This window comes from Rhineura floridana, chromosome 7, assembly GCF_030035675.1.
Source record: "Rhineura floridana isolate rRhiFlo1 chromosome 7, rRhiFlo1.hap2, whole genome shotgun sequence".
Lineage (NCBI taxonomy): Eukaryota > Metazoa > Chordata > Lepidosauria > Squamata > Rhineuridae > Rhineura > Rhineura floridana.
Window position 1 is genome coordinate 48,956,480 of NC_084486.1, and position 24,885 is coordinate 48,981,364.

The 24,885-nt window shown below is 40.2% G+C and overlaps 1 protein-coding gene across 10 annotated transcripts in view; it reads right to left on the reverse strand.

Annotated features, from left to right (window-relative positions):
- EXOC6 (exocyst complex component 6) overlaps nucleotides 1–24,885 on the reverse strand; it is a 143,315-nt gene that overhangs the window by 81,079 nt on the left and 37,351 nt on the right. For all 10 annotated transcript variants that reach the window (XM_061635528.1, XM_061635532.1, XM_061635531.1 and 7 more), the window contains exons 6-15: nucleotides 22,218–22,422; nucleotides 21,083–21,241; nucleotides 19,436–19,504; nucleotides 16,607–16,690; nucleotides 16,441–16,487; nucleotides 15,293–15,413; nucleotides 12,292–12,363; nucleotides 10,048–10,145; nucleotides 6,173–6,278; nucleotides 5,111–5,220 (exon numbers count right to left, since the gene is read on the reverse strand). In XM_061635528.1, coding sequence (XP_061491512.1) covers nucleotides 5,111–5,220; nucleotides 6,173–6,278; nucleotides 10,048–10,145; nucleotides 12,292–12,363; nucleotides 15,293–15,413; nucleotides 16,441–16,487; nucleotides 16,607–16,690; nucleotides 19,436–19,504; nucleotides 21,083–21,241; nucleotides 22,218–22,422 — 1,071 coding nt within the window. The remainder of the gene's footprint in view (nucleotides 1–5,110; nucleotides 5,221–6,172; nucleotides 6,279–10,047; nucleotides 10,146–12,291; nucleotides 12,364–15,292; nucleotides 15,414–16,440; nucleotides 16,488–16,606; nucleotides 16,691–19,435; nucleotides 19,505–21,082; nucleotides 21,242–22,217; nucleotides 22,423–24,885) is intronic.

Here is a 24,885-nt window from a genome sequence, read left to right on the forward strand (position 1 = left end):
ATGCTGGCAGATTCAGGACAGACAAAAGTAACGACTTCTTCACACAGAGCATAGTTTGACTATGGAATTCATTCCCATAAGATTTAACAATGGCCACCAACATGGAAGGCTTTAAAACAGGATTAGACAAATTCATAGAGCATAAGACAATCAATGGCTACTTGTGATAATGGCTATGTTCTGTCAGAGGCAATATGCTCTTGAATACCCGTTCTGGGGAATCACAAGTGGGGAGAGCACTGTTGCACCTATGTTCAGCTGGTGGAGTCCCCTTAGGCATCTGGTTGGCCACTGTGAGAACAATGAACTGGACTGGATGGGCCATGGGCCTGATCCAGTAGGGCTCTTCTTACATTCTTATGAACATTCAGGAATGCAAATTCTCCTGCATACCCAAATGGTCCAGTTACTATCATCTTATTATCCTCTCATTCTTCTGATGGGCTCCTTCTGGGAGGAAGGGTGGGATATAAATAAATAAATAAATAACACAAAAAACAGGATTTATTAACAAAATGGTTGGGATAGGATGATTCAAGGTGACATATACAATATAAGGTAAAGTTAATAAAAATAATAGTTGGAGGATACCAAAGACAGTGAAGTCAGCACTCCCTACTTTTTTCTGAGTTCAGCTGGTGGGCAATTAGGCCCCTTAGTATCTCATCACAAGGGTGGATGCGGCTGTCAGCCCCTTGCTGGCTACCTGTTGGTTTTGACACCAAAGGAGGCTCTCTGTGACAAAACAAGCATTCCCTTGCATGCATCCACCATTTACAGGATTATATGTAAATCCCAGATTTATTTACAAGCATTTTCAGGCCTCTACTTTCTTGAAGATGAATGTTTAATTTTCACACAGTTCCTGAGATACTGCTTCATGATATGATGGCCAATGCCATTGTTTAGACCTTGGCAAAAATCACAGTAATAAATGGAAATATTAATATTTCTACTTCAGTTCAAATTTTCCAACCAATAACTAAATCAATTTACACTTATCCGACTCATTCTCGGAAGGGCTTTCTCAAAGAATTCAGAGAAAATGAACACGCACAGGATATAGGGAATACCCTGGTGCACATTAAGAAGACATCATGTATGTCTTCTTATGTCTGTATGTTTCCGAGCCCAATTCAAGGTGCTGTTTTTAACCTATAAAGCCTTACACAGCTTGGGACCACAATACCTGATGGAACGCCTCTCCTGACACAAACTCACCCATACACCACACTCAACCTCAAAGGTCCTCCTCGTGGTGCCTACTCCGAGGGAAGCTGGGAGGCTAGGAACAAGGGAGAGGGCCTTCTCAGTGGTGGCCCCCAAATTATGGAATGATCTCTCTGACGAGGTGCGCCTGGCACCAGCACTGTTATTTTTTCGGTGCCAGGTCAAGACTTTCCTCTTCTCCCAGGCATTTTTTTTAACAGCATTTGAATAGTATGTTTTTAACTTGCCTATTGGTTTTTATGGGGTTTAATTTGGTATAGTTTTAAATTTGTGTACTTGTTTTTAATGTTTTAATTGTTGTAAACTGCCCAGAGAGCTTCGGCTATGAGGCAGTATATCAATGCAATAAATAAATAAATAAATAAATAAAACCAGGCAATACAGTGAACTACTTTGTAGTTCAGCAGGAAAGAATGAAACCGTGAGGAAAACAGGAGGTCCACGTTTACATCTTTCAATAACGGGATTCAAAGTGACCTCTACACAGAAAGTCTACATTTTGGGAATTCTGACAGAAATAATAAACCGACAGGGGGGCAACATTTATTTATTGAATCTCTGGTGCCCCGAAACTGAAGTTTTCTGGGCAGTTTACAATAAGACCAAGACCCAGGACTCCAGCCTCACAGAGCAACCACATGACAAACCTCATAGTCTCCCAGCAATCACACACACCTCTCCCTTCCCAAAGGGACCCATGTGGAGCCATAGCTCCATGAAAGACCACAAGCTTTACCATACAAATGTTACTAGGTTTGATTGCAAACAATGGGCATCTAGACAAAAAAGGAGTAACAACAGACAGAGCTTGGAAAAGTTACTTTTTTGAACTACAACTCCCATCAGCCCTAGGCAACATGGCCACTGGATTAGGCTGATGGGAGCTGTAGTTCAAAAAAGTAACTTTTCCAAGCTCTGCAACAGCAACACATTTATACCCCTGAGGCAGCGCAATGCACCAGTTAAGGTGACATAAGTTCTTGCTGGTGTGTTCATATGGGATCTTTACTGAGGAGCTGTATTCGCTTGCTGAGCTTAGATACTCCTGGTGCTATGCTATCATTTGCTCTTGCGTTAGTCAGACTCCGATGCTCCAAGATGGCATAGCCATTGTCAGTCATTTCCACTGGCTCCGAAGGGTATGCATTTAATCATGACAGCTGTTTTGTCAGCATACCTTTACCTGCTGGGGTGGCAGAGCCTAGCTTTCGGAAAGGTCAAATAGACCACTCTTTCAAATCTCTCCTACCAAGGCCATGTCTAGCCATTTCATTAGTCTATCCTTACTCTAGTGTAGTACTTCCACTGACTTAATGTTACAACAGATGAAAGGGCAGAGGAACCCTATGGAAGTTGGGTGTAGGGAGAGAATCAATAGCAGAAGAACCACCACTTCCTAAGCTTTGCTGGGCTCGCACTGACCAGAATAGAAGGGAGAGGTTCACCCCACTTCTTTGTACTTGGTTGGCCTTTTTTTATTTGTCATTCCATTGGTTTCAGTGGAAGAGGAAATCTATGACTGCTCAAGGGCTGGCATAGTTTTCTCCCTTACTTGGAAAATAGGAGGACTTTAGATCCCTCCCACATTCTATCATTAACATGCCTTTTTTCTTCCTCTACTGCTTTTGGAGTAATGGCGTCACAACTTTCTCCCTCTGAAACAAGGCCTCCAAAGGTGGACTTTGGCTACAGACTCTGCCCATAAATCCCTCTCTACCCACAGCTTCCTGGCCACCTTTCCTTACAGCTTAGGGTGCTCCCAAAGCCACTACACCATTCTGATATCACTACATTATAACTTGGAGTTATAATGAGTCTCTGCAGAAGCTCTGCCAGCCTGGGAGAAGACCTGCCCTGCTCCTTTTACCCCAAAGTGACTTTGGAAGCCTACACCTGCCCTTCAACATAGGTGTAGGCAGCAGTCCACACCTGTTTCCAAAGAGACTGTGCTGCTGCTGAGGCCTTGTCTTAGTCCCTCCAAAACAAGCCTCCACTCAGAATAATGAAGTTTTATAGGAGATTATAGTAGATGGTTTTCCTTAGGAGCTTGGAGGGGTAGTGGTTACTTCTTGTTTTTAAATATTGTTTTATTATATTAATAATATTGAAGAGTTGTTTTTGCTTGCTGTTATATTTATGTTGCTGTTTTATTATTTTTTGTTATTAGGAAATTGTTCTTGAGATGCATTTCTGTTCACCTTGTAAGCCGCCTTGAGCACAATTTTTTGTGGAAAGACGGAATACAAATAAAATGATGAATGAATGGATACTGACATAAGGAATTTAGTAGCAATTCTATCCCTGCCTACCCAGCCAACATAAGTAAAGGACAGGATGGCACTGCTTAGCATGCAACACTTACTAGAAATTAGTAGGAGATAGGAATTTGTAGCATTTGGAGTAACACTGCTTAATATAGTATTCAAGTAATAAACAAATATGTCCATGTTACTTTTATGCTCCCTTAGCCATCATTTGGTGCTCATTACTTCTTTATCCTTTTGGAGTCAAACTGATCAAACCTACACATAGTATCCAAGAGTAGTATGTAATGCTAGTCTTACTCAGAATAGACTCATTGAAGTTAACAGACATTACAAACTTGGGTTCATTCATTTCAGTGGGTTTACTTTGAGTAGGGCTTAGCTGAATACAACTCCAAAATATAGACACAATATTTTATATGGGCACATTGCATTTCAGTTTTTTGCATTTTTTCACCCATTTCTGGATAACTAAGCTGAAATTTTTTCAGTTCCTACAAAGGACAGCACTTCAGTAAAGAAAATGTTTTGTTAATCATTTGACAAACTTTTAAAACATACGTTTATGTAACATGAACTATCTTTGTTTATAGTGTAATTAGGAAAGAGTAATTTGCATGATTAAATAGTTCCTGTTTAGAGATGGAGACCAACAAGTCTTATTTATTAGTTCAGTATGTGTGAAGGGAGAGTAATTTACAGTTGTCAACAGTGGACACAGCATGATGACAAACTGGAAATAGCTTCCAGATTTCAGCAAGCAAAATGGAACTACACATTTTATCCAATTAGAACCAAGCAATGTTTTTGAGACCAGCTTAAATTGAAGCCTTTGAACACAACTATGTAAACTAAGCTTTCTTTGTACTGAATTTTGCCCACCTACTAGAAATTGAATTCCTCTCTATTTTGAATAGCTTTTAAAAGCAAAATGTAATGCTGAAGGGAGGGGGCAATAGAATAAAGAGGATGCTTAACAAAGAGAGAGACAATAACTATCAAGAAATTCAAGACCAAAGTCTTTTGTCTGCAAATATAACTAAGACATGGATTTGATATTTATTTATGTATTTATATGTATTTCTTTTTCTGAAGAGCATGATGGAAAGTGAAAACAAAAGAAAGGCAACTTGTAATACAGTAGCCAGAACAAGTATAAGTTCAAAAATAAGGAAGCCATCATGATCATACAAATCTGGGGGCTGTGTGTACTGCTCCATTATTAATACAATGCAGCAGCTCTGATTTGTTGCAACCCCAGAAATGGCCCTACGCACCACCTAATTGCAAGGGGGCTGCCACCTATTTGAATTTGATGTATCTTGTAGTTTCTTCATCTACTAACACTGCCATATTCTTGCATGTATTGATAGGTTACATCTTATCACATTCACAGTTTGTACTGAGTCAGACCATTGGTCCATCTAGCTAAATATTGTCTACATTGGCTGACAGCAGCTCTCCAGCTTTCAGACAGGAGTCTTATCTTGCCCCACCTGGAGATATGAAAGATTGAACTTGGGACCTTTTGATAGCAGACCATGTGCTCTGAGCTACTGTGCTCCAGCCCTTCCCTATATATGTACATATTACACACACCTTTTGTAAATACTTACCTGCGATGAAGTGACTCTGAAAATTTAAGGCTTGCATAAATGAACTCTTTAACCTGGATATAAATCTGAGGCACTGACTGAGACATTGGAAGTTTCTTTGGAAAACACTGCTGTAGAAACAAAACATATAAATGCCATGTTATACTGTATTTCAAAATGATTCAAGCTAAACAGGCTGGGGGAAAGGATCTGAATATCACAAGCTAAACTATATTTGGCTGCACCACATCTGTAGTCGTAAGCCATATTCTCCTCTCTGCATAGAAATAGGTGCACCATTCCTTAAATCTGATAAGCAAAAGACCATCAATACAATTCATCATATTAAAATATAGTACAGTATTTCAGATCTCTCCATAGCTGGGACTATGAATATGGGTCTGCTGTCAAATAAAGAAGCAGCTATAGTTCCAAGCTTAGAAATTTTATCCAAAAAGCGAGGGAGGGAATAAATATTCAAAGCTTTGCTATTTCTTTCTTCCTTTTTTTAAAACTAATTTGTTCAAGTTCTTTCCATCTACATGATTCTACAAGTGTGTATTGCTTTCCCAATTGATTAATGTACAGAATTAGATTCCAAAATAATCATTGTTGCACCCAAGTACAGAAAAAGGGGATGGGTAAGAGAAAATTTACACAGAAAATGGGATGGGCTAAGAGGAAGGGAAGATGCACATGATCCTACTGTCCTTACCCAATACCTTTGCCTTTAATTAACTGTTACATCTGCAATGGGCCAATATTACTTATTTATTCTTTATTGAAAGTGTTTATACTTCACCCAAAGGTCCCAGAATGGAAATACATACACTTCAAAAACAAAATGGTGCATACACACTGGATGCATACTGAAAATAGATCCTGGTGTGTGGGCAAACTATGGTTTGAGCAAACTGTTTGCCACATTCAGACACAATTACAATAGTTTGCCACTAACTAGAAGGCAAAACTTTGTCTTCTCCTTCCCTTGCACATGGAGGAGAGGAAGGAAGGAGTGTACATTATTTAGAGGCTCATCTGCACGTGTCTTCAGTTGTTTTTGCATAGTATGTGTTTTCTTACCTTATCAAGTTCTGGATCTTGAAAGGGAAATTTGCTAATCACAATTTTGTACTCCTCTTCATTTGATACAGGAATTGGGCTGCAATTATCTGCTTCAAAAATATCCCTGTACAATTCAATGAGTGCATTAGGAACATAAGTACTAGAACACATGGTAAACATATATGGGCACAATCTAGCCAGAGTTATTACAGCCCGTTGCTTTCAACTTGAAAGTTTACAGGCTGTGCTCTGGTGTCACAGAATGCTGAGAATGTTTATAACTACTAACACACAAGGCCTGAGGATGGAAACAGCCATGAATTGTTGGTGGAAAGAGATACAGAGAAGCAGAGGCAACACTATCGAAGAGCATCAGCTGAGTGTGAAAAAGTAGGGAAGAGAAACCCATAGGTTTCCACGTATTTGTTCATTTTGCATAATTTACACAGTTTCTGTCAGCCATGGAGATATACAAAGGTTATGCAGGGTGCTGTTGCCTGGCTCCATCTTTCACACAACATTTCACACACACTTTCAATTGTAACTTTAACAATTATGAAGAAATAGAACTTTACTTGTTTTTATTTATTTATTATTTATTTATTTAATATCCCGCCCTTCTTCCCAGTAGGAGCCCAGGGCAGCAATCAAAAGCACTAAAAATACTTTAAAAGATTATAAAAACAGACTTTAAAATGTATTAAAACAAAAACATCCTTAAAAACATATTAAAACAAAAACATCCTTAAAAACATATTAAAACAAAAACATCCTTAAAAACATTTTTTTAAAAGGTTTAAAACATCTTTTAAAAAGCAATTCCAACAGAGACGCAGACTGGGATAAGGTCTCAATCTAAAAGGCTTGTTGAAAGAGGAAGGTCTTCAATAGGCACCGAAAAGATAACAGAGATGGCGTCTGTCTAATATTTAAGGGTAGGGAGTTCCACAGGGTAGATGCCACCACACTAAAGGTCTATGTTGTGCAGAAAGGACCTCCTGATAAGATGGTATCAGCAAGAGGCCCTCACCTGCAGAGCATAGTGATCTGCTGGGTATATAAGGGGTAAGACGGTCTTTCAGGTATCCTGGTCCCAAGCTGTATAGGGCTTTGTACATCAAAACGGGAACCTTGGACTTAGTCTGACAGCTAATAGGCAGCCAGTGCAATTCTTTCAGCGGTAAGGTAACATGTTGGCGATACGCTGCCCCAGTGAGCAGTCTCAATGCCGCATTTTGCACCAGCTGCAGCTTCCGGACCAATCTCAAGGGCAGCCCCACATAGAGCATGCTATAGTAATCCACCCTGGAGGTTACCAATGCTTGGACAAGCAGCCAGGCTATCCAGTCCAAAAACGGCCACAGCTATCATATCAGTTGAAGCTGGTATTAGGCACACCTAGCCATGGAGGTCACCTGGGCCTCTAGCAACAAAGATGAATCCAGGAGCACCCACAGGCTACAGACCTGCTCTTTCAGATGGAGTACAACCCCATCCAAAGCAGGCAACTGACCAATTATCCAAACTCAGGAACCACCAACCCACAGTAGTGTCTCCATCTTGCTAAGATTCAGAGTCAAGTTACTGGCCCTCATCCAGCCCACCACCGAGTCCAGGCAGCAGTCCAGGGCTTGCATGGCCTCTCCTGATTCAGATGTGACAGAGAAACAGAGCTGGGTATGGTCAGCATACTGCTGACACCTCATCCCAAATCTCCCGATGACTGCTCCTGAGGACTTCATATAGATGGGGGACAAGATGTGGCACCTCAGTGCACAACTGCCAGGGGGGCAAAAGACAATCATCCAATGCTATTCTCTGAAAATGACCCTGGAGATAGGGTCAGAACCACTGTAAAACAGTGCCTCCAGTACCCATCCCACCAAGTCGGCTCAGAAGGATACCATGGTCAATGGTATCAAAAGTCACTGAGAGATCAAGTAAGAATAACAGGGTCACACTCTACGTCCTTCTCCCAATAAAGGTCATCCATCAGGGCAACCAAGGCCAATTCAGTCCCATAACCAGGCCTGAACCCAGACAGGATGGGTCAAGATAATCTGTTTCATCCAAGAGTACTTGCAATTGCTGCGCCACAACCTTTTCAAACACCTTCCCTAAAAGGGGGGTATTTGTGACTGGGCGGTAGTTGTCACAAACCAATGGGTACAGGGTGGGCTTTTTCAGGAGTGGTCAGATCACCACCTCTTTCAGGGCAGCTTGGAACCACTCCCTCCCGCAACAAGGTGGTGACCACTTCCTGGATCCACTCATTCAAACTCCCTCGGCAAGCTTTAATAAGCCAAGAAGGCCAAGGGTCAAGAGGACACGTTACTGGCTGCACTGTTGAAGCACCTTGTCCACGTTATCAGGCTGCATCAACTGAAACCAAGAAGTTGCAGCAGACATTGCACTGGACACCTCACTGGGGACTACAGTAGATGTGGCATCAAGATTGTTACGGAGGCAAGCAACTTTATCCTCAAAGTGCCTTGCAAACAATTCACAGTGGGACTCTGAAGGGTCTAAAACTCCATTTTCTGGGGTTGATGTCAACAGATCCCTGCCAATACGGAAAAGCTCAGCTAGAAGTCTACTTGAGGATGTGATGGTGGCAGAGAAGTGGGGCTTCTTTGCTGCCCTCAACGCCACACAGTAGGCACGGTTATGATGTTTTACTTGTGCCCGATCAGCCTCACAGCACGTCTTTCACCACTTGCGTTCTAGCCGTCGTCCAGCCTGTTTCATTGTCCTTAGCTCACTGGTGTACCAATGCTCAGGGGCAACCATGTCAAGAGCCCGATATGTCTCGCTGTTCCACAGTGTGACAAGGTCTTCAACAGGGTCACTTGCTCTATCTACTGGGAACTCCCCCAGGGCATTTAGGAATCCTGTGGATTCCATTAGTCTGCAGGGGCAGACCACCCTGCACGGGAGGATCAGAGCCGTAAGTCTAAGTTTCACCAGGAAGTGGTCTGACCATGACAATGGGGTGAAATCCACCACCCCCATCTCCAAGACCACCCCTTCTTCCATCTGGAGCAAAAACCAAGTCAAGAGTGTGCCCTGCCCTATGCATTGGGCTGGTGACAACTTGAGACAGCCCTATGGTCGTCATGGGGGCCATGAGGTCCCGAGCCAGAAGACTACAGGCAGCCTCAGCATGGACATTGAAGTCACCCAGGATTATTGTTCTGGGCTCCTCCAACACCACAGCCAAGACAGCCTCCACCAGCCTGGTCAGAGGTGCTGCTGGGCAGCAGGGTGGACAGTACACCAGCATCAACCCTAGTTTACTATCTCCTTGGCAGGCCCTCACAGCCAGCTCCAAGACAGAGTGGTTTTCTGGTGACAGAGATGGAAGTTCTGTAGACCACAGAAACTCCTCTCCCCCCCCATCCCTGCAGCCTGTGCTGATGCTGCACCGAGTATCCGGGTGGGCAAAGCTGGGTCAGATCAACTTCTCCCAGCTCACCCACCCAGGTCTTGGTAATGCACACCAAATTGGCATCTTCATCCACGATCAAATCATGGATGAGTGTGGTCTTATTATATACTGATCTGGCATTAAACAACACCACACACAGGCCAGTGGGCACAGCAGATGAGCAACGATGAACCCATCCATGAGAGGAGTGGGAGCAAGGAACAACACGTAGATAGCCTTGCCCTCATTTTCTATGGTAGTTCACTACCTCCCCATGGCTATACCTCCCTCTACCCATGATCACAGAATTGGGGTGGCATCACCATGTCCCTCCTTGCTAAGACTCCTAAATTGTTTGTAAAAATGATATCTCAAGGATATAAATATTGCAATATATAGCCATCAAAAGAATAGCCAAAGTTGGTTGACATTAATTTGAAACAGGTTTTTCTTCTGTGATACTAACCTGAACAACACGGCCCATTTTTTAAGCAGTGTTTCATTGTACTGGTCTCTTATTTCAAATAAAAGATCAAAGAGTCTATTCACAGGAAACCCGTAGCCCTAAGAAAACAGTATTAAAAAAGTAGTATTTTTAAAAGATGCTGTCACTATAAGTGAGATATGATACTGCACTATTTTAAGACTTGAGGCCTGCAAGCAGTATCTTGGCAAATATATTCCAACACACACAACCATTCCCCCAAATCAATGGACACTTGGAGCAATCTCCCCATCCCAACTGCCTTTCCCCTCTTTCTCTTTCCACATTGTTACCTATCTCTAGCTCGGCCTGTCCTTTGGTGCTGGTGCTCTTGTAGTAAATGGTGCATCCTTCCACCATGCAGATTATAGAACATGTGAGCCAAGTGCTCCACCATGATGTCCAATTGCTTGGAGAAAGCTCATATGAGAGGGAGGTCTCATGTGAGCAGGCATTATGGTGGAAGAGCAGCTTCCACATCCATGGAAGGAAAGTGAAGAGACTAGTGATAGTGGTTGCTGCCAACTTATCAACTAGGGTCTACTCCCTCTACCCTTTTCTCCCCCGCCCCACCCCCACAAAAAACCAAAAAACAACACGTGTTATGCAATATGTGGGCCCTCCTTGCATTACCTCCTTCCATGCCTCAACATAATGGGCATATTATTTTCTATAAGGCTGTCTTAGTTCCTAACTATTTGAATATACTCTCCAAGTCCTCCACCAAAGAAGTACATTATCAATTGAACAGGGAATACTTGGCATTTATTTGAACACTGCTTATTTCTTGCTTTGTCAGTAACTTCTTTCCACAATGAGGGAAATGTGTGTGTGAACTCAAGATTTTCAGAATGCAATGGAAGTGATGAATTTAACTATTTAAAAATTCAAGTAAGGTTAAAACTTATGCTACTGTTGTACCTTTGAACTAAAGAGCCACAGGATTGCAGCTTCATACATATTTACCTGAGAGGATTATAGGATCAATCTGCAGGAAATTTATTTTATATTTCCTAGCCCCTTCACAAAGAACTCTTGAAAAAAATCTTAATACCTTCACAAAATTGTAATTCCTTGAGTTTTTTAGGGAAAAACTATGACATTTTTAAAGCCTTTTTAAAAGGTTTCATTTCATGGTATAGATGTGCCCTAAGATGGAGGGGACGAGTTTTGTCCAGTTCTCCATAGTATATTATCCAAATTTAAAAGTTCCCTTTTAAATTTACTTGTGAAGATATTATTTTACTGCCCCTGTTAATTTTGTTATAAATAGTCCAAAAATGACTCCCTGATTTCAATCTACTCAGTGCCTGACAAAATATGTATTATTTGATTATAAAGCAAACTTGATTTTCTTATTTCTTGTAACTGTGCACTAGGGCAACTGAAAGAAAATAAATACTTTATTTGAACTATATAAACTACTACTACAATTATCTTCAGTCCACTATCTTTTAAGAATAAATTAAAGAGGGGGAATAAGAATTTTGGGGATATATGAGGTGGAATACAAGGCAAGACGTATGGCCGTTTCACACATTCAACAGGAGTACGTTCAACAGAAAGCTGACGCCAATCATGCTTCCTGATGAAAGTACCTGTATCACCCATGCTATTGCAAATATAGAGGGTAGAGACACATTTATTGTTGTGTCGTCTCCATCTCTCTTTTCTGAAAATGGGGGGCACATGACACTAGTCAAACTCCACTCCTTTTTACTCTAAAACCTGGTGGGATCAGCTCCAGTGCATTTTTTCTAAATTCAGCTTCAGACAGATTTCCTAACTGATTGGTAAATCAACCCATTGCCCCTGCTGGTGTGGCAATGGAAACACTTTGCTGTAGCTCAGGCAGAGACAGTGATTGGGCCAACACTTGCTGCTGGCAGTCCTGAAAGGTTTGAAGTCAGCAGTGGGAAAGGGAGGTGTGCCCATCTGAGGGCAGAGCTGCTTCCAAACGCAGCCAGAAAAAAACATTCTCACTGCTTTTGAAGCAACTAGTGTGCCCAAAGCCAACTTGTTGCATTCACGCTTTACATTTTTAGAACTACATTGAGACATCCCTGGCATACGCCTGGTCTTAAAGCATACATTTCCTAGGCTTGGTCTTAAAGTCATGGATTTGAACCTGCTAAAGTAAGCTGGGCAAGGAAGGGGATGCAAACGCACATTGAAGGACATGCTTGAAACAGAATATTTTAATTCAATCATTAACACATCACCAACCTGCAAGGTATCAGCGAACACAACAATCAGATTCTTCAGCTCCAAAACAAGATCAGGATCAGTGCAATAGGACTGAAAGTTACAAACCATAGATTGCAGTTTAAAAATTAAAATTTAACTAATAGTAAATGCATTTTCTCATTCCTGTGATGATATCCAGCTGATGTTTATCCCTGTGTCAGCAATTAATTTTACCAGTGGGCCAATGCTGAGTGGAGATAGATAGCCAAGACCCATTACTGTGGCATTCTAAGACAACTAGTGGTACAGTGGTAAATCCTGAAGTGCAGGCACTCTTCATGACATAGCCCTGATAGACACATCCTTCTACGACTATACAACAAAAATGAACTTTTGGCCAAAGCAGATATTAGGGCTTCAATACCAAGCCACTCTTTTTCTTTACCCCTACCACCCCCACTTTGCTTATAATCCAGCCTGATTAAGAGCAAAAGCTTGCTCACTATTTTATGGCATTTTGGTTAGGCATAATAAAAAGGCACTTCAGGACTGTTAAAACCAAAAGTGGAAATTCAACCCTTATTTTATTTTATACTTTGTTTCATTTCTATCCTGCCCTTCGTTAAGTTGTGATCCTAGGACTGGCTACAAATAAGATACAACTACAATAAAATACACAAACACTAAAATGTAACAGCTAAAACATCAGTTAAAACCCAACTCATATGATAAACAGAGCAGCAGATGTACATTTGTAGTCAGTCTGGCTTGGCTAACTCAAACCCTTGTGAAAGTAGAGAGGAAGGTCTTCAGTTGGTGCAGAATAACCATGTTGGGGTATGTGTTCCCACAATCTGGGCTCCACAACTGAGAAAGCCCTCTGTAATGTATGAATGTAACCTACTTAACTGAGCTGGGAAAGGGGATATTACGAAGCACACTTTCACTCATTCATTCAATCCTTTAGGGATTAAAGAGGAGCAATAGGATTGCAGAGGGCACTGGAGAAAGAAGTGTTCCCCCTAAGAAGACTCAAGGAATATTTGCAGGCTGGAGGCCATCCATATCTAATTGGAGTGCCTTTAGAAACATGCCTGTGACCCAATGGAATGAAGGCTTCACCACTACCCCCTTTCCCTACCAGTCCTCACTAGTATCTCTTTTTTCAATATATCATGATTAAGACGGCAAGAGCTAACCTGCTTCTGCTGCTTCCTTTAAACTGCAGCAATCTTGAACTCACTTTAGCAATTTTCATCAAGGCTTGGCTGGGCAAGAGGTTTGTTTGTCCACATTGTTGTTGCCATTATTTATTATTTGATTAATATCCCGCCGTTCCTCCCAGTTAGAGCCCAGGGCTGTGACTGTTGCCACAGCTGATGCCCGAGTAAGCTATTTGGATTAAAAATTCTAACTTTTTCTTTTTGGGGGGGGGGGATGGTAACTAATGTCATGATGGGTTTTCTATCCGATTTCCACAAGTACTAGTTGGGCTATCAGGGCTTCTGCAGAGGCGACATTTGGCCAGAGACATATATTTTTGACAAAAGAGAACCTTGCTAAGTGTTTCCATGAGGACTAATTTAGACCATTCCCCTACATATCCTTCTCTCTTGCTCTCTTCCTCTGTTGAGCCTATTTGGTAGGTTTCTCTCTGAGAAAAGCTTATTTATTTAGCACGCAGAAGATTGGAAAATATCACCCAGAAGATAACATTATTGCCCCTGCTGGGAAGTAAGTAATGCTTACTTCCAACGAATCCACCACCCACTTCCACCTCTCCCTGTGTGCAGCAACTTGAGGGAGGGGAGAAGATCATGGTTTTGAGATTTAGAAGAACAGCCAAGAAGAGTGTTCTCCACATCCCTTTGCCCCTGGCTTCCATTTCCAAAAGCAACTGAGGAGCAAGAAAGGGTCTCTTTCTTATGGGATCTCCCTCAATCTCTCACCTAACCAAAGGGGTTCAGGGGTGTAAGAGACGTGTACAATCCCATAGCCTGTTCCCAATCACTAAACCCCAGTGTCTGTTGTGAATTTGCATCAACTCAAGTTCTCCTCGCAGGCATCTGCTTGGCCACTGTGAGAACAAGATGTTGGATTAGATGGGCCTTTGGCCTAATCCAGAAAGGTCTTTCTTAAGTTCTTACTTAAAACCAAATGCTTTGTTATGTGCCTTCAAGTTGATCACAACTTATGGTGACCGTATGAATCAGCAACCTCCAATAGCATCTGTCTGTGGCCTAAATGGCTATCACAATGTTCTTTTATGGCTATATATTTTTGTGACAAGTGGGGGAAATGAACATTTTTAATCACAACACATGCTACACAGGTTGCCACAGTACCGTTTTGTCAGCGACAAGCAATTGTAGCTATTCCACTCTTTCTCATACAGATATTCAGATGGGCAAATTAAGCAAAAACTTTACATCATTAAATGAAACACATTATAGTGATTAATGATTCCTCAACCAAATAATGCCAATATTAAATTAACAACACTGTGCCAGTTTCAAGTGGCTGGAAACAGATCCAAGGCATTACGTCTACATTGCAACAGAAGTACCAAGGGGCAGCTCTAAGGGTTTTGCTGGTGAAGTTTATTTTGGAAACGGGGGTTTTGGAATGATAATTAGGAACTATTTCCTGGTGCTGCTTTCAGAGCTAAACTAATTCAATCTGATCTAATGAAGAGGTCAGTTGAAACTAATTAGGACGGATTGCAATAATAACAGCAGATTAACTCTGCATATTCTAAACTGCCCGACTAAGGGCACAGTTTGTAAGACCCAGGGAGTTGTAAATCAGCGGAGGATTATGCAGATAGCCCACAGCTGTGGCTCACAGCCTGATGCTGCTGGGACAAACAAAAGCTTGGCAGGCTGTCCCCCAAATCTGAGCAATTTTTAATTACCAAAAAAACCCACCCTCATGAACCTGATTTTTTTTTCACTTTAACATTACCCTTCCTCTAAATACACACAAATGTTCTTTAAGTAAATTAACTTTAAGGACATCTTCACAACACCTTCTCACTTACCGAATGAGTTCTAAGGACTGCTATAATCTTTGATAGTGCCATGTTCCAAAGTTCATCAGTGTAAGCTCTTGTTATCAGTCCTTGGGTTACATGTAAAATGTGATCTTCTACTACAAAAAAACTGAGCACACACAAAATAGATAGGTGGAATAATCATTGTTCTCTTAAAATTATACATAGCAAAAAAAAAAACACTTTCATGACTTCCTTGCTCTCTCACACACAGATTTAAATGAGTATTGTTTGTAAAAGAGAATATTCTCACTGAGTTCTATGGGGTTTGTTGCTAGAGGGTGTTTAACGGGGAAAGTCACCCTTTTGCCATTTGACTTGAAGCTAGTAACTGAGCTGCAGAAGCAGTTGTACAGCTACTCTGTGACCCTACTGGCTATTTCTCCTATCCAAACTTACAGTCTTAAGGTATGCACTAAACTTAAGGTGTGCACTAAACATAAAGCTTAGTAGAGTTTAGTGCAAATGTTTACAATTTAGCCCCTAGCTGATGTGTCATTGAAGACATTTGGAAGCCACTAGATTTATACTGTATATGAACCGTTCCAAGTTGTAGCTTTCTGCAAACAGGGTAAACATTTCTGCTTAATTTTAGGTCTGAACATGGCTACCATGGCTGCCATTGCTATTTGCAAGCCAAATTGGCTTTTTGATTGTATACCACTTGATCTTGCTTGCCGCAAGGTTTGCTTGCTTGCCTGCTTCATTTATTTTTTTATTGAATTTGGTGCTCTTTGTACAGCTGCACCTCTCTACAGCATGGGTGTTCTGCTATATTGCAATGGTAGACTGACATGAGTGACAATTCCTTGTGGGACCAGGGAAAAGAATAGACTGTTTTTGCACTTGAAATCCCACTTCAGGGGTAAACCCAAGGTTTACTTTCAAGGAAGCTTAAAATATTATGGGATGGGGGGGGCATGAGCACGAGTTATTTGCTCTTTCCAAGCCACTGTCTCCCAGGCATCAGGAAACATATGAAACTGTCCTCAGTATGGCAGCAATCAAAGGGTTAGGCACAAATGCAGTTAACATTGCTGAAAATCAACACTGCACAAATTGAACAGCAAAAAGCTACCATGAAAAAATGCCTATAAGCTATGCATCTTAGGAGGACAACATATTTTGAGACTCACCCTACAATTTGACTGAAGTATCTTCTGTAGCCTTCTACTGTTTCATGCTTTAGGAGAAAAACACAAACATTTAACAGGGAAGTCAGCTGAAATGTTAAGTACATTAAAGGACCAAAATGAAAAGTATATTAAAACAGACCAATCTCCTTTTAAAAAAAATAAGTACCATGTTTGACTGTGGCTGTAGTACTAGTCTTGCTTGTTTCCTTCTCTGTTTTCTGTAGTAGTTTTCAAATGTGTCTGCATCACCCTAAAGGGAAAAATGTACATGTACACATACTTTGGGGGGGGACTTCATTTTCTTAAAGTACATGCAAAACTGTGTCAAACTTAAATGGTTGTTTTTGCAGCATGTGTTGTATATTTGTTCAACAAAACATCCTTACAAACGAAAAGAAGTTCCCATTCTCAAGAGTGTAAATCACAGTTTATTTGAAATTCCTTTATGATTTTATAAAGGAGGTTTAAAGCTTCCAAAGATAATTTATTACTATTATGCAACACAGCTGAAGTTGATTATATCTTGGTATGAAAAAGGAAATGGGTGCACCTTGGTATATGAACTGAACTGAGTTCTGTTCTTATTCCTCTGCATCTAAGCACCATGGCCATATTCTAAACAAGTACTCCAGAAATTCAACATTCATTCCAGATCATGCAGAAGTGCAGTTTTAGACATGAGGGACAAAAATAGAAACCACCAGAGTCCAGCTATTTCTTTAGTTACATAATAATTTATTTTTAATGCTAAGTTTTCATTAGGTGACAATATTTAGGTTTAAAAATATCATAATGTGCTCAGATTTAAAGGTGCCACACAGGCTGGAGCTTATATTAAATAAAGCAGACATTTGTGTTAATGGCATAATCTTCCTCAATAGGTGCAATATCTGCAGCTATATATGTGGCGAGGAATATCAATTTGGGTAAAATGAGAAAAATCCTTTTCTGGTATACTTTTAAGTCTCCTTGACAGTTGGTTCATGACTAATATTACTAAGATTTTATTTAATATTTAACTTCTACTTTGTGACACATATTGAATGGCTACACTCTATACTTGGTCGTTTTCTGTTTTCTATGACATGAAAAAATGGCCCTTCATTCTTAGAGCTCTTCATAATGTAGTAAAATGTAGTGGTTAAGGTGTTGGACTATGACCTGGGAGTCCAGGGTTCGAATCCTCACATAGCCATGATGCTCACTGGGTGACCTTGGGCCAGTCACTGCCTCTCAGCCTCATGAAAACCCTCTTCATAGGTTCGCCATAAGTCAGAATCGACTTGAAGGCAATACACTAAAACTATATATATATATATAAGATTTTTTTATCATGATTTATTCAGAGAGAGCCATCTGTCCACTTAAAAATCCCAACAAAAATTGACTCATCTTTAAATACAGAATTTAATGTAACCTGCATGTAAGCAGACTTAAAAAAACCTCAAACTGCTTGATTTCATTTTTACTATTCTTGTGATTAGCTTACTTATTTAAGTTTCTATTAATTAGTAAATTCAAAGCAAAAAGGTATGTTGGGTACCATAGTAAGAGAAGGCAAACATGAAAAAACCCCAGTACACCCAAATGGCTTCCTCAAAATGCAGAATTGAAAGATCATTTTAAAAATGCTCTGTAGGCTAAGCTGGTGGTTTACATTATCAGATCAAGAGACCTATAGTACTTTCTATTACTGTAAAAACAAATGCAGTGCACGGACACCTACATATGCAGGTACTTGCCATGCCATGTGAGTATTCATTTTCAGTCCAGAACAAGATGTGGTTCTAAGGACAACCACTGTAGAATAACTGCAAATACAGGACTGTATTTACCTAGTGGGAGCACTTATGGTTTTTGAGAAGCAGTATCAAGCACACAAAGTAAATAGCAGCTACAGGGGCAAGTGATTGAGATCATTCCTATTTCTTACAATGGGACAGATTTAAGCTTATGCTTAATTCACCCATTGAAATCACAACTGGATTTAGATATATTTAACTTTTGATGGATTGCACTCTTTACTCTTCTTTACTTAATGATCACACATATAAAAGAATGCAAGAACCTTAATTCATTTATTCTTATGTACATTATCAACAAAACATTCATTAGGATTCCATTATGTATACTTAGGTAAACTTTTTACATCAAAGAAGGTGGTCCATGAACCAATCAAGTGTTAGTTTGTAACATACAATAGGCTGGAGCCAACAATCCTACAAATGGATCTTCTCTCACGGAAGGGAAATTTTGTCAATTCCCTCTTCCTCCTTCAGCACTTCCTCCTGCACTCAGCAAAACCCTGTTGTGGAGCATTGAAAGACCCCTTGAAATAGGGGGTGGAAGGGAGTGTGGGAAGCTGAAAAGGTGAGGAGAATTTACGAAAAATGCCTTCCCCCTTCTTCTGTGAGCGGGATCCTCAAATGGATCAAAAGCCCTTGTGTTCACAGAAGAACTCCTTTTAAAATCCCACCATTCTTCCTTCAAGGAACTTAAAGCAGCAGAAGTGGACAGGGGGTGCTTAACTTCATCAAGGTAGCTGCATCATGGGCCTTTGAAACCATGCCCTGATAGGCTAGAAGTGTAAGAAAGCAAATGGACCTGGATTATGCCTCAAGGAAAAACAAGGAATGAAATTGGGATAGCAATTTCAGTTGCCCTATTGCTGTCAAAGAAACAGGTGCTCTCTCCTGGCCACCTAATAAATGGCAATCTCTGATTAACTCCTTTGGTGAATAGAAGGGAATATATTAATACAATCTTGTAAGTACAGAGGAACTGTGCAGATATTAATTAATATGAAATAAAGGATCTTAATTGTGGCTTGCAAAAAACAGCATGCTCAAAATTATGTTTAGGGCACACATGGTTTTTGATTAAAGTAGTCACAACAGTTTTAGGAAAATTCATGTCTAGTTTCCCCCCACACACAAAAATTAGATAAAGAATGAGAGAAATGCAAAAAAGATACCAAAAGTGTAAGAATACATACCAGAACTGAATAAATATGCAAGCATCTATAAACAGGAGAAAAATCTACCAGATCATGAGCTGTCAAAACCTATATGAAGTAGTCCAAAAAACAAAAAACAAAATCCAGTCAACTATACCACTACACTTCAAATCAAATGAATGTTATAAACTCATAACAGTATTATTATTTATTAAACTTCTATCCCACCTTTCCCCTCAGAAGGAGCCCAGGACAGCAAACAAAGAGCAAAACACTAAAAACCATCTTAAAACATCTCAAAAATAAAACATCTTAAAAACAACTTTTTTAAAAAAAAATAATAAAAAACATACTAAAAAGCAATTCCAGCACAGACACAGACTGGGATAAGGTCTGTACTTAAAAGGCTTCTTGAAAGAGGAAGGTCTTCAGTAGGCACCAAAAAGATAACAGAGATGGGGCCTGTCTAATATTTAAGGGGAAGGAATTCAAAAGTGTTGGTGCCACAATACTAAACCATTTCCTATGTTGTGTGGAACAGACCTTCTGCTAAGATGGTATCTGCAGGAATCCCTTGCCTGCAGATCGCAGTGATCGACTGGGTATATACAAGGTAAGACATAACAGGAAGCTAAATAAAAAGTGAGCATTTAGCTTGGAGGCAGATTCAACCATGACCCATTATCCTGCCATTTTGGTAATCGTACAGGTGACCTTATCAGATAAACGCCTGTTAATTATGCTTTACATAGAAGAACCAGAAAGAAATGGAGAATGATAAAATCATGAAACACCAACTGTATTTCACCACTGATAAAAATCCACATTTTAAAAGGTAAGGAGCCAGGCCTGTGAATATTCAGATTCCTCATAAAGGAGAGTGGTGGATATATGCCTCCCATAGTAGCATGATTTTGTTGCAAGGGGAACACTTACACTTGAACAAGAAAACAGCTGTAGATGGGCGTAGTTGATGGAAGCTTTCTGGTTAGCTAGAATTATGTTTTCTGCTAAATAAGTTGGACTGAGTACCTTTAGTGTAAGAGATAAAAATGCTGTTTAATTCCTTTGTATAATGTAATGTTATTTGATGAGTTAACAGATATTTTGCTAGGTAGCAATGGTTATTACCATGTCACTGATATGACATTGATTACTGAATTGTTTTGTGATATGCTGTGATATTTTCTTTAAGTATTTGATATGTTTATGGTGTTGGTATTATTTTGACTGAAATGCAGTTAGATGTGTTATTGTTTTGACTGCAACTCTATTTATGCTCCTCTTCCACAAACATGAAAATCAGATCAAAACCTGAATGACGTTCAACAATAATTTCTCCACTCTTTTCCCATAGGGTAAAAAATATGGCAGCTATGTTTCAGAATCTACACAAAACAGTTCTGCAAGCCCAAGGAGGCTTGGATCCATTTTCCTTAACCAGTAGCTTTCTTCCCCCACCTCCATCTCACATGGCAAATTGCTTTTTAAAACTGAGGGAAGTCTCATGTGGAAAGCACCTGTTCAAAAAAAAAAAGGGCTACCACAAGCACCTTGAGCGACTCTCCCCAAGATCCCCATCTATGCCAGAAAGCCACTTGGCAAGCTTCATATTTCAGGACTGCATCCTTAAGCTGTACAACAGGAACAATTAAAATAAATGATAACTATATGAGATTGAAATACCTCATCTTCATGTTCTTCCTCCTCCTCCTCAAGGTTTTGTTTTGAAACAATTTCATTCCTTGGCTCCAGAATGCCATCATTATTTATATACATATTCTTCCCATAACGGAGATTGTTCTGCTTCTGAAGACCAGTATTAAAGGTTTTCTGCTGCTGTGCCTGTATTAGCAAAACATACCAATGAATTTTTAAAAATCACACGTTTCATTTATGGTCCTGAGAAAACAAAGGCGAGACATGACTAAGGGAACAGAAGGCAGGACGTGACTTCTTTCTTCAGATGGATCCAACAGTCACAAAAGACCTCAGTCCTTTTCAGCTGAGCAGAACTAGGCACCGTTGTGATAGACCTCTAACTTCAAAGAGAGGTAGCTGAATACCTGCAAAATATGTTGTGTGGGTGGGATGGGTGATTTCAAGCAGAAAGGAGAAGGTGTATGCTGAAGTCTTCATTCACCTGCTGCTTCTTCACCCCCTCCAGGTTTTCTGATCTTGGAACCCAATTGAGATAAAAGTGGCTGAAGATTTGTGCAGGGGTGGGGGAGAGTTCAGCAGCTCTCCAGCTGCTTATCTGCTTGAACATTCCCCATCACCACCCTACTTTGCAGCCTTTCAGCACAACCCACATTTGACAGTTCCCTGTCCTCTCAATTTTCATTTTGGCATGATGCTCCATCCCAAATTAACCTAAACTAACTTTTATTGCATTGAGACTATTAGTGATTGCTCTCTCTACTTACTTGCATAAAACACTTTACGTATTTCATATTGTTTTATTGTTAAAATAAATTCAATAAAAAGCATTTAAAGTGGGGAGAGAAACAGCAAAGGCAAAAAACACTTTATTCTATATTCCAAGCAACTGTTGTGTAATCTACCATGCATTACAGTTTCTCAGAATGATATCATACATTCATCATGCCTTTGCATAGTAGAGATGCTTGCCCCTCCTCCACCCATGTCCCTAATGACACAGGTATGATCCATGAGATTACTACTTTTTGAAAAAAACTTGAGAAAGATTGCACATCAGGCATCCATGTGGAAAGGAAAGTGTTTGTGCCACACTTCTATTATGTAAGGCCCAGTGAGCAGATAAATTGTGGGTAATATGCTTAAATTTCAGCAACCATACCTGTTTCATGGCTGTTTCACCAATTTTATCTGAATGCTTCCGAATACTCTCTAGGAAGTCCTTAAGATCTGACATGGAAATTTCTTTAATTTCCTCACGAAGTTTTGGAAGGTTTTCAATCATTATCTGACAAAACCGATACTGATTAACTCTAGGAAAGTATGTATTTTCTAGCTGTTCCATAGTTTTTAAAGCAGAATAATATCTGGAGGGAAGAGGAAAAACAGTTGTTGCTTTTCCATCTGAATGTCATCTTAACAAAGCAACTTAACAGCCTGAACAGTTCCATGCAAATAAGTTTTGGGTCTCAAAGGAACAAACAAATTGGTGTTGTTGTCATCATGTCACTTTTTCCACAAAAGAAACTCAAAGTAACTTGCAACAATAAGGCCCATATCAACAGACGTTCTGGGTAGCTGTTCAACAGTTGCAACACTATGGCAATTGGATGGCATGAAGGCGGAAAAAACAGTAGTGGATTTTTTGTGCGTGTGTTGGGAAAAGATTGTAAGATCAGCCCTTAAATCATGGTTGTGTGTGCGCTCAGAGACAACCTGTTTTTGAATTCTATGTTTATTTTGTTTAACAGTGTTTGTACATGACTTTTCCACCATTATGACCATCTATTAATTACAATAATAGAGTCTTGGAGTTACCAATGCATGGGTCACTTTATTTATTTATTGGATTTCTAGATCGCCCGACTAGCAAAAGCTCTCTGGGCGGTGAACAACAAAAAAATACATCTCATAAAGAATTTGAAATGTTGTCATGTGTAAAGCAGTACAAGGTACAGTTATTATGTCCCCCTCCCCTCCCCAATTTACTCACTAAATATTCGAAGACAAGTGTAAGGGATTTCTCTGTATGGATGATATCATGCAGGGTCACTATGTTGGCATTCGTATCAAGAAACAGTCATGGCTGGGTGTACCAGGCTAAGCTGGTAGAAGGCACTCCTAGCCACTTGGGCAGCCACTAACACAGATGGATCCACAATCACCCCCAGTCGGTATACCTGCCCCTTCAGAGGGAGTGCAACCCCATCCAGAACAAGCAAATTTCCCATTTTCTGAACCAAGAAACCCACCCATGAGGCATCCATCTGGCCAAGATTCAACTTCAGTGTACTGGCCTTCATCCAGCCTACCACTCAGTCCAGACATCAACTTCATGGCCACACCTGACTCAGATGTAACAGAGCTGAATATCATCAGCACATCAATGACACCTAGGTTCAGATGCCTTAGTGACAACTCCCAACGACTTTATAAAGATGTTAAAAAGCACTGGGGACAAGATGTACCCTTGAGCATCCCACCGCATATCTGACAAGGGGCTGAGGTATATTGACCCAGCACAACTCTGAAACTAGCCCTATAAGTAAAAGCAGAATCACTGTAGCACAACACCTTCCACTCCCAACTAACCAAACAAGCTGGTCCAGCAAGATACCATGGCCTATGTTATCAAAAGTCATTGAGATATTGAGCAAGCGTGACTTCCGGGAAGGGTGACTTCGCCTGTGCCTGCCTTTGAGACGAGCTCTCGTCTCAGAAGAAGCTTTTTCAGTTTTAAAATCAGTCAGAACGTTTTTTTTTTACTGGTAAAGACTTTCTCCCGGGCAGGGAGAAGCGTAGAGATTAACCACAAAAGCCTGTGTTTGTTGGGAGGACTGGATTTCATTAGTTTATGAGAGAAGGTTCAGCCAGCAGTGCCGGACGGATTTTCAAACAAGCTCTAACTGATTAAGCGACACGTTTATCTTTTCTTTAACAGGCAAGCATCCTTCTTTCTATTTTTATCATCTGGTTTAAATTGTTGCAGCAAAAAGAGATTTGTCAATGAATCCTCTATAAAGAATCCCTGGGTGAGTTATAACTCTTCTCTTTCATTCACGAAATTAAGGAGGAAAGAAATTGAAAAAGCTTATCTTTGTTTTTATTGCAAAAAGCTGGCCTGGAATTGTGCATTTTAAAGATACAAACGGATGAGGGATTTCTATTCCGAGGAGAAAAAAAAATAAATCTGATTTATGAATTTTGGAGTATTATATGTCTGGGACTATTTTTTTGGTCTATTCCATTTTGACGAATCTGCTTGTTCAAGATGCCACTAACTGTTTTGATGCTGTGAACTAAATTTGTTTTGCATTCCTGAACATATAAGAGATAAAGCAGGCTGTGCTGTCTACACTGTGATGTCATCAGGCTTGGAATATTAACCCAATTGTTGCTGGAATAAGAAGTGTTTTTTTTTTTCTTCATGGTTTTAAGAATGGCAATCAAGAAAGTGGCTGAGACCCTGGAAGTAATTATGTTTCAGAAAATAATGGATGAGATTGAGATAACGAAACAAACCCTGAGACAGGATAGACAGGAGATGAAAACTGAATTTGGCAAAATGAAGCAGGAGCTTAAAGAAATAGGGGATCTTGTGAGAGAGGAGGTTGATGAGATCAGAGATACAACTGGACAAGCATTAGAAGATGAAAAAAGAAAAATTAAAGGGAAGATGCAAGCCCTGGAGATTGGAACAAATGTGGAACTGGAAAAAGACTTGGAGTTTATGGATATTAGAGATAAAGTTTACTGTTTGGAATTCAACGTTGTCTCTGAAGAAATTAATGAAGATATTAGAGATAATGTTATCAATGTCTTGGATAAAT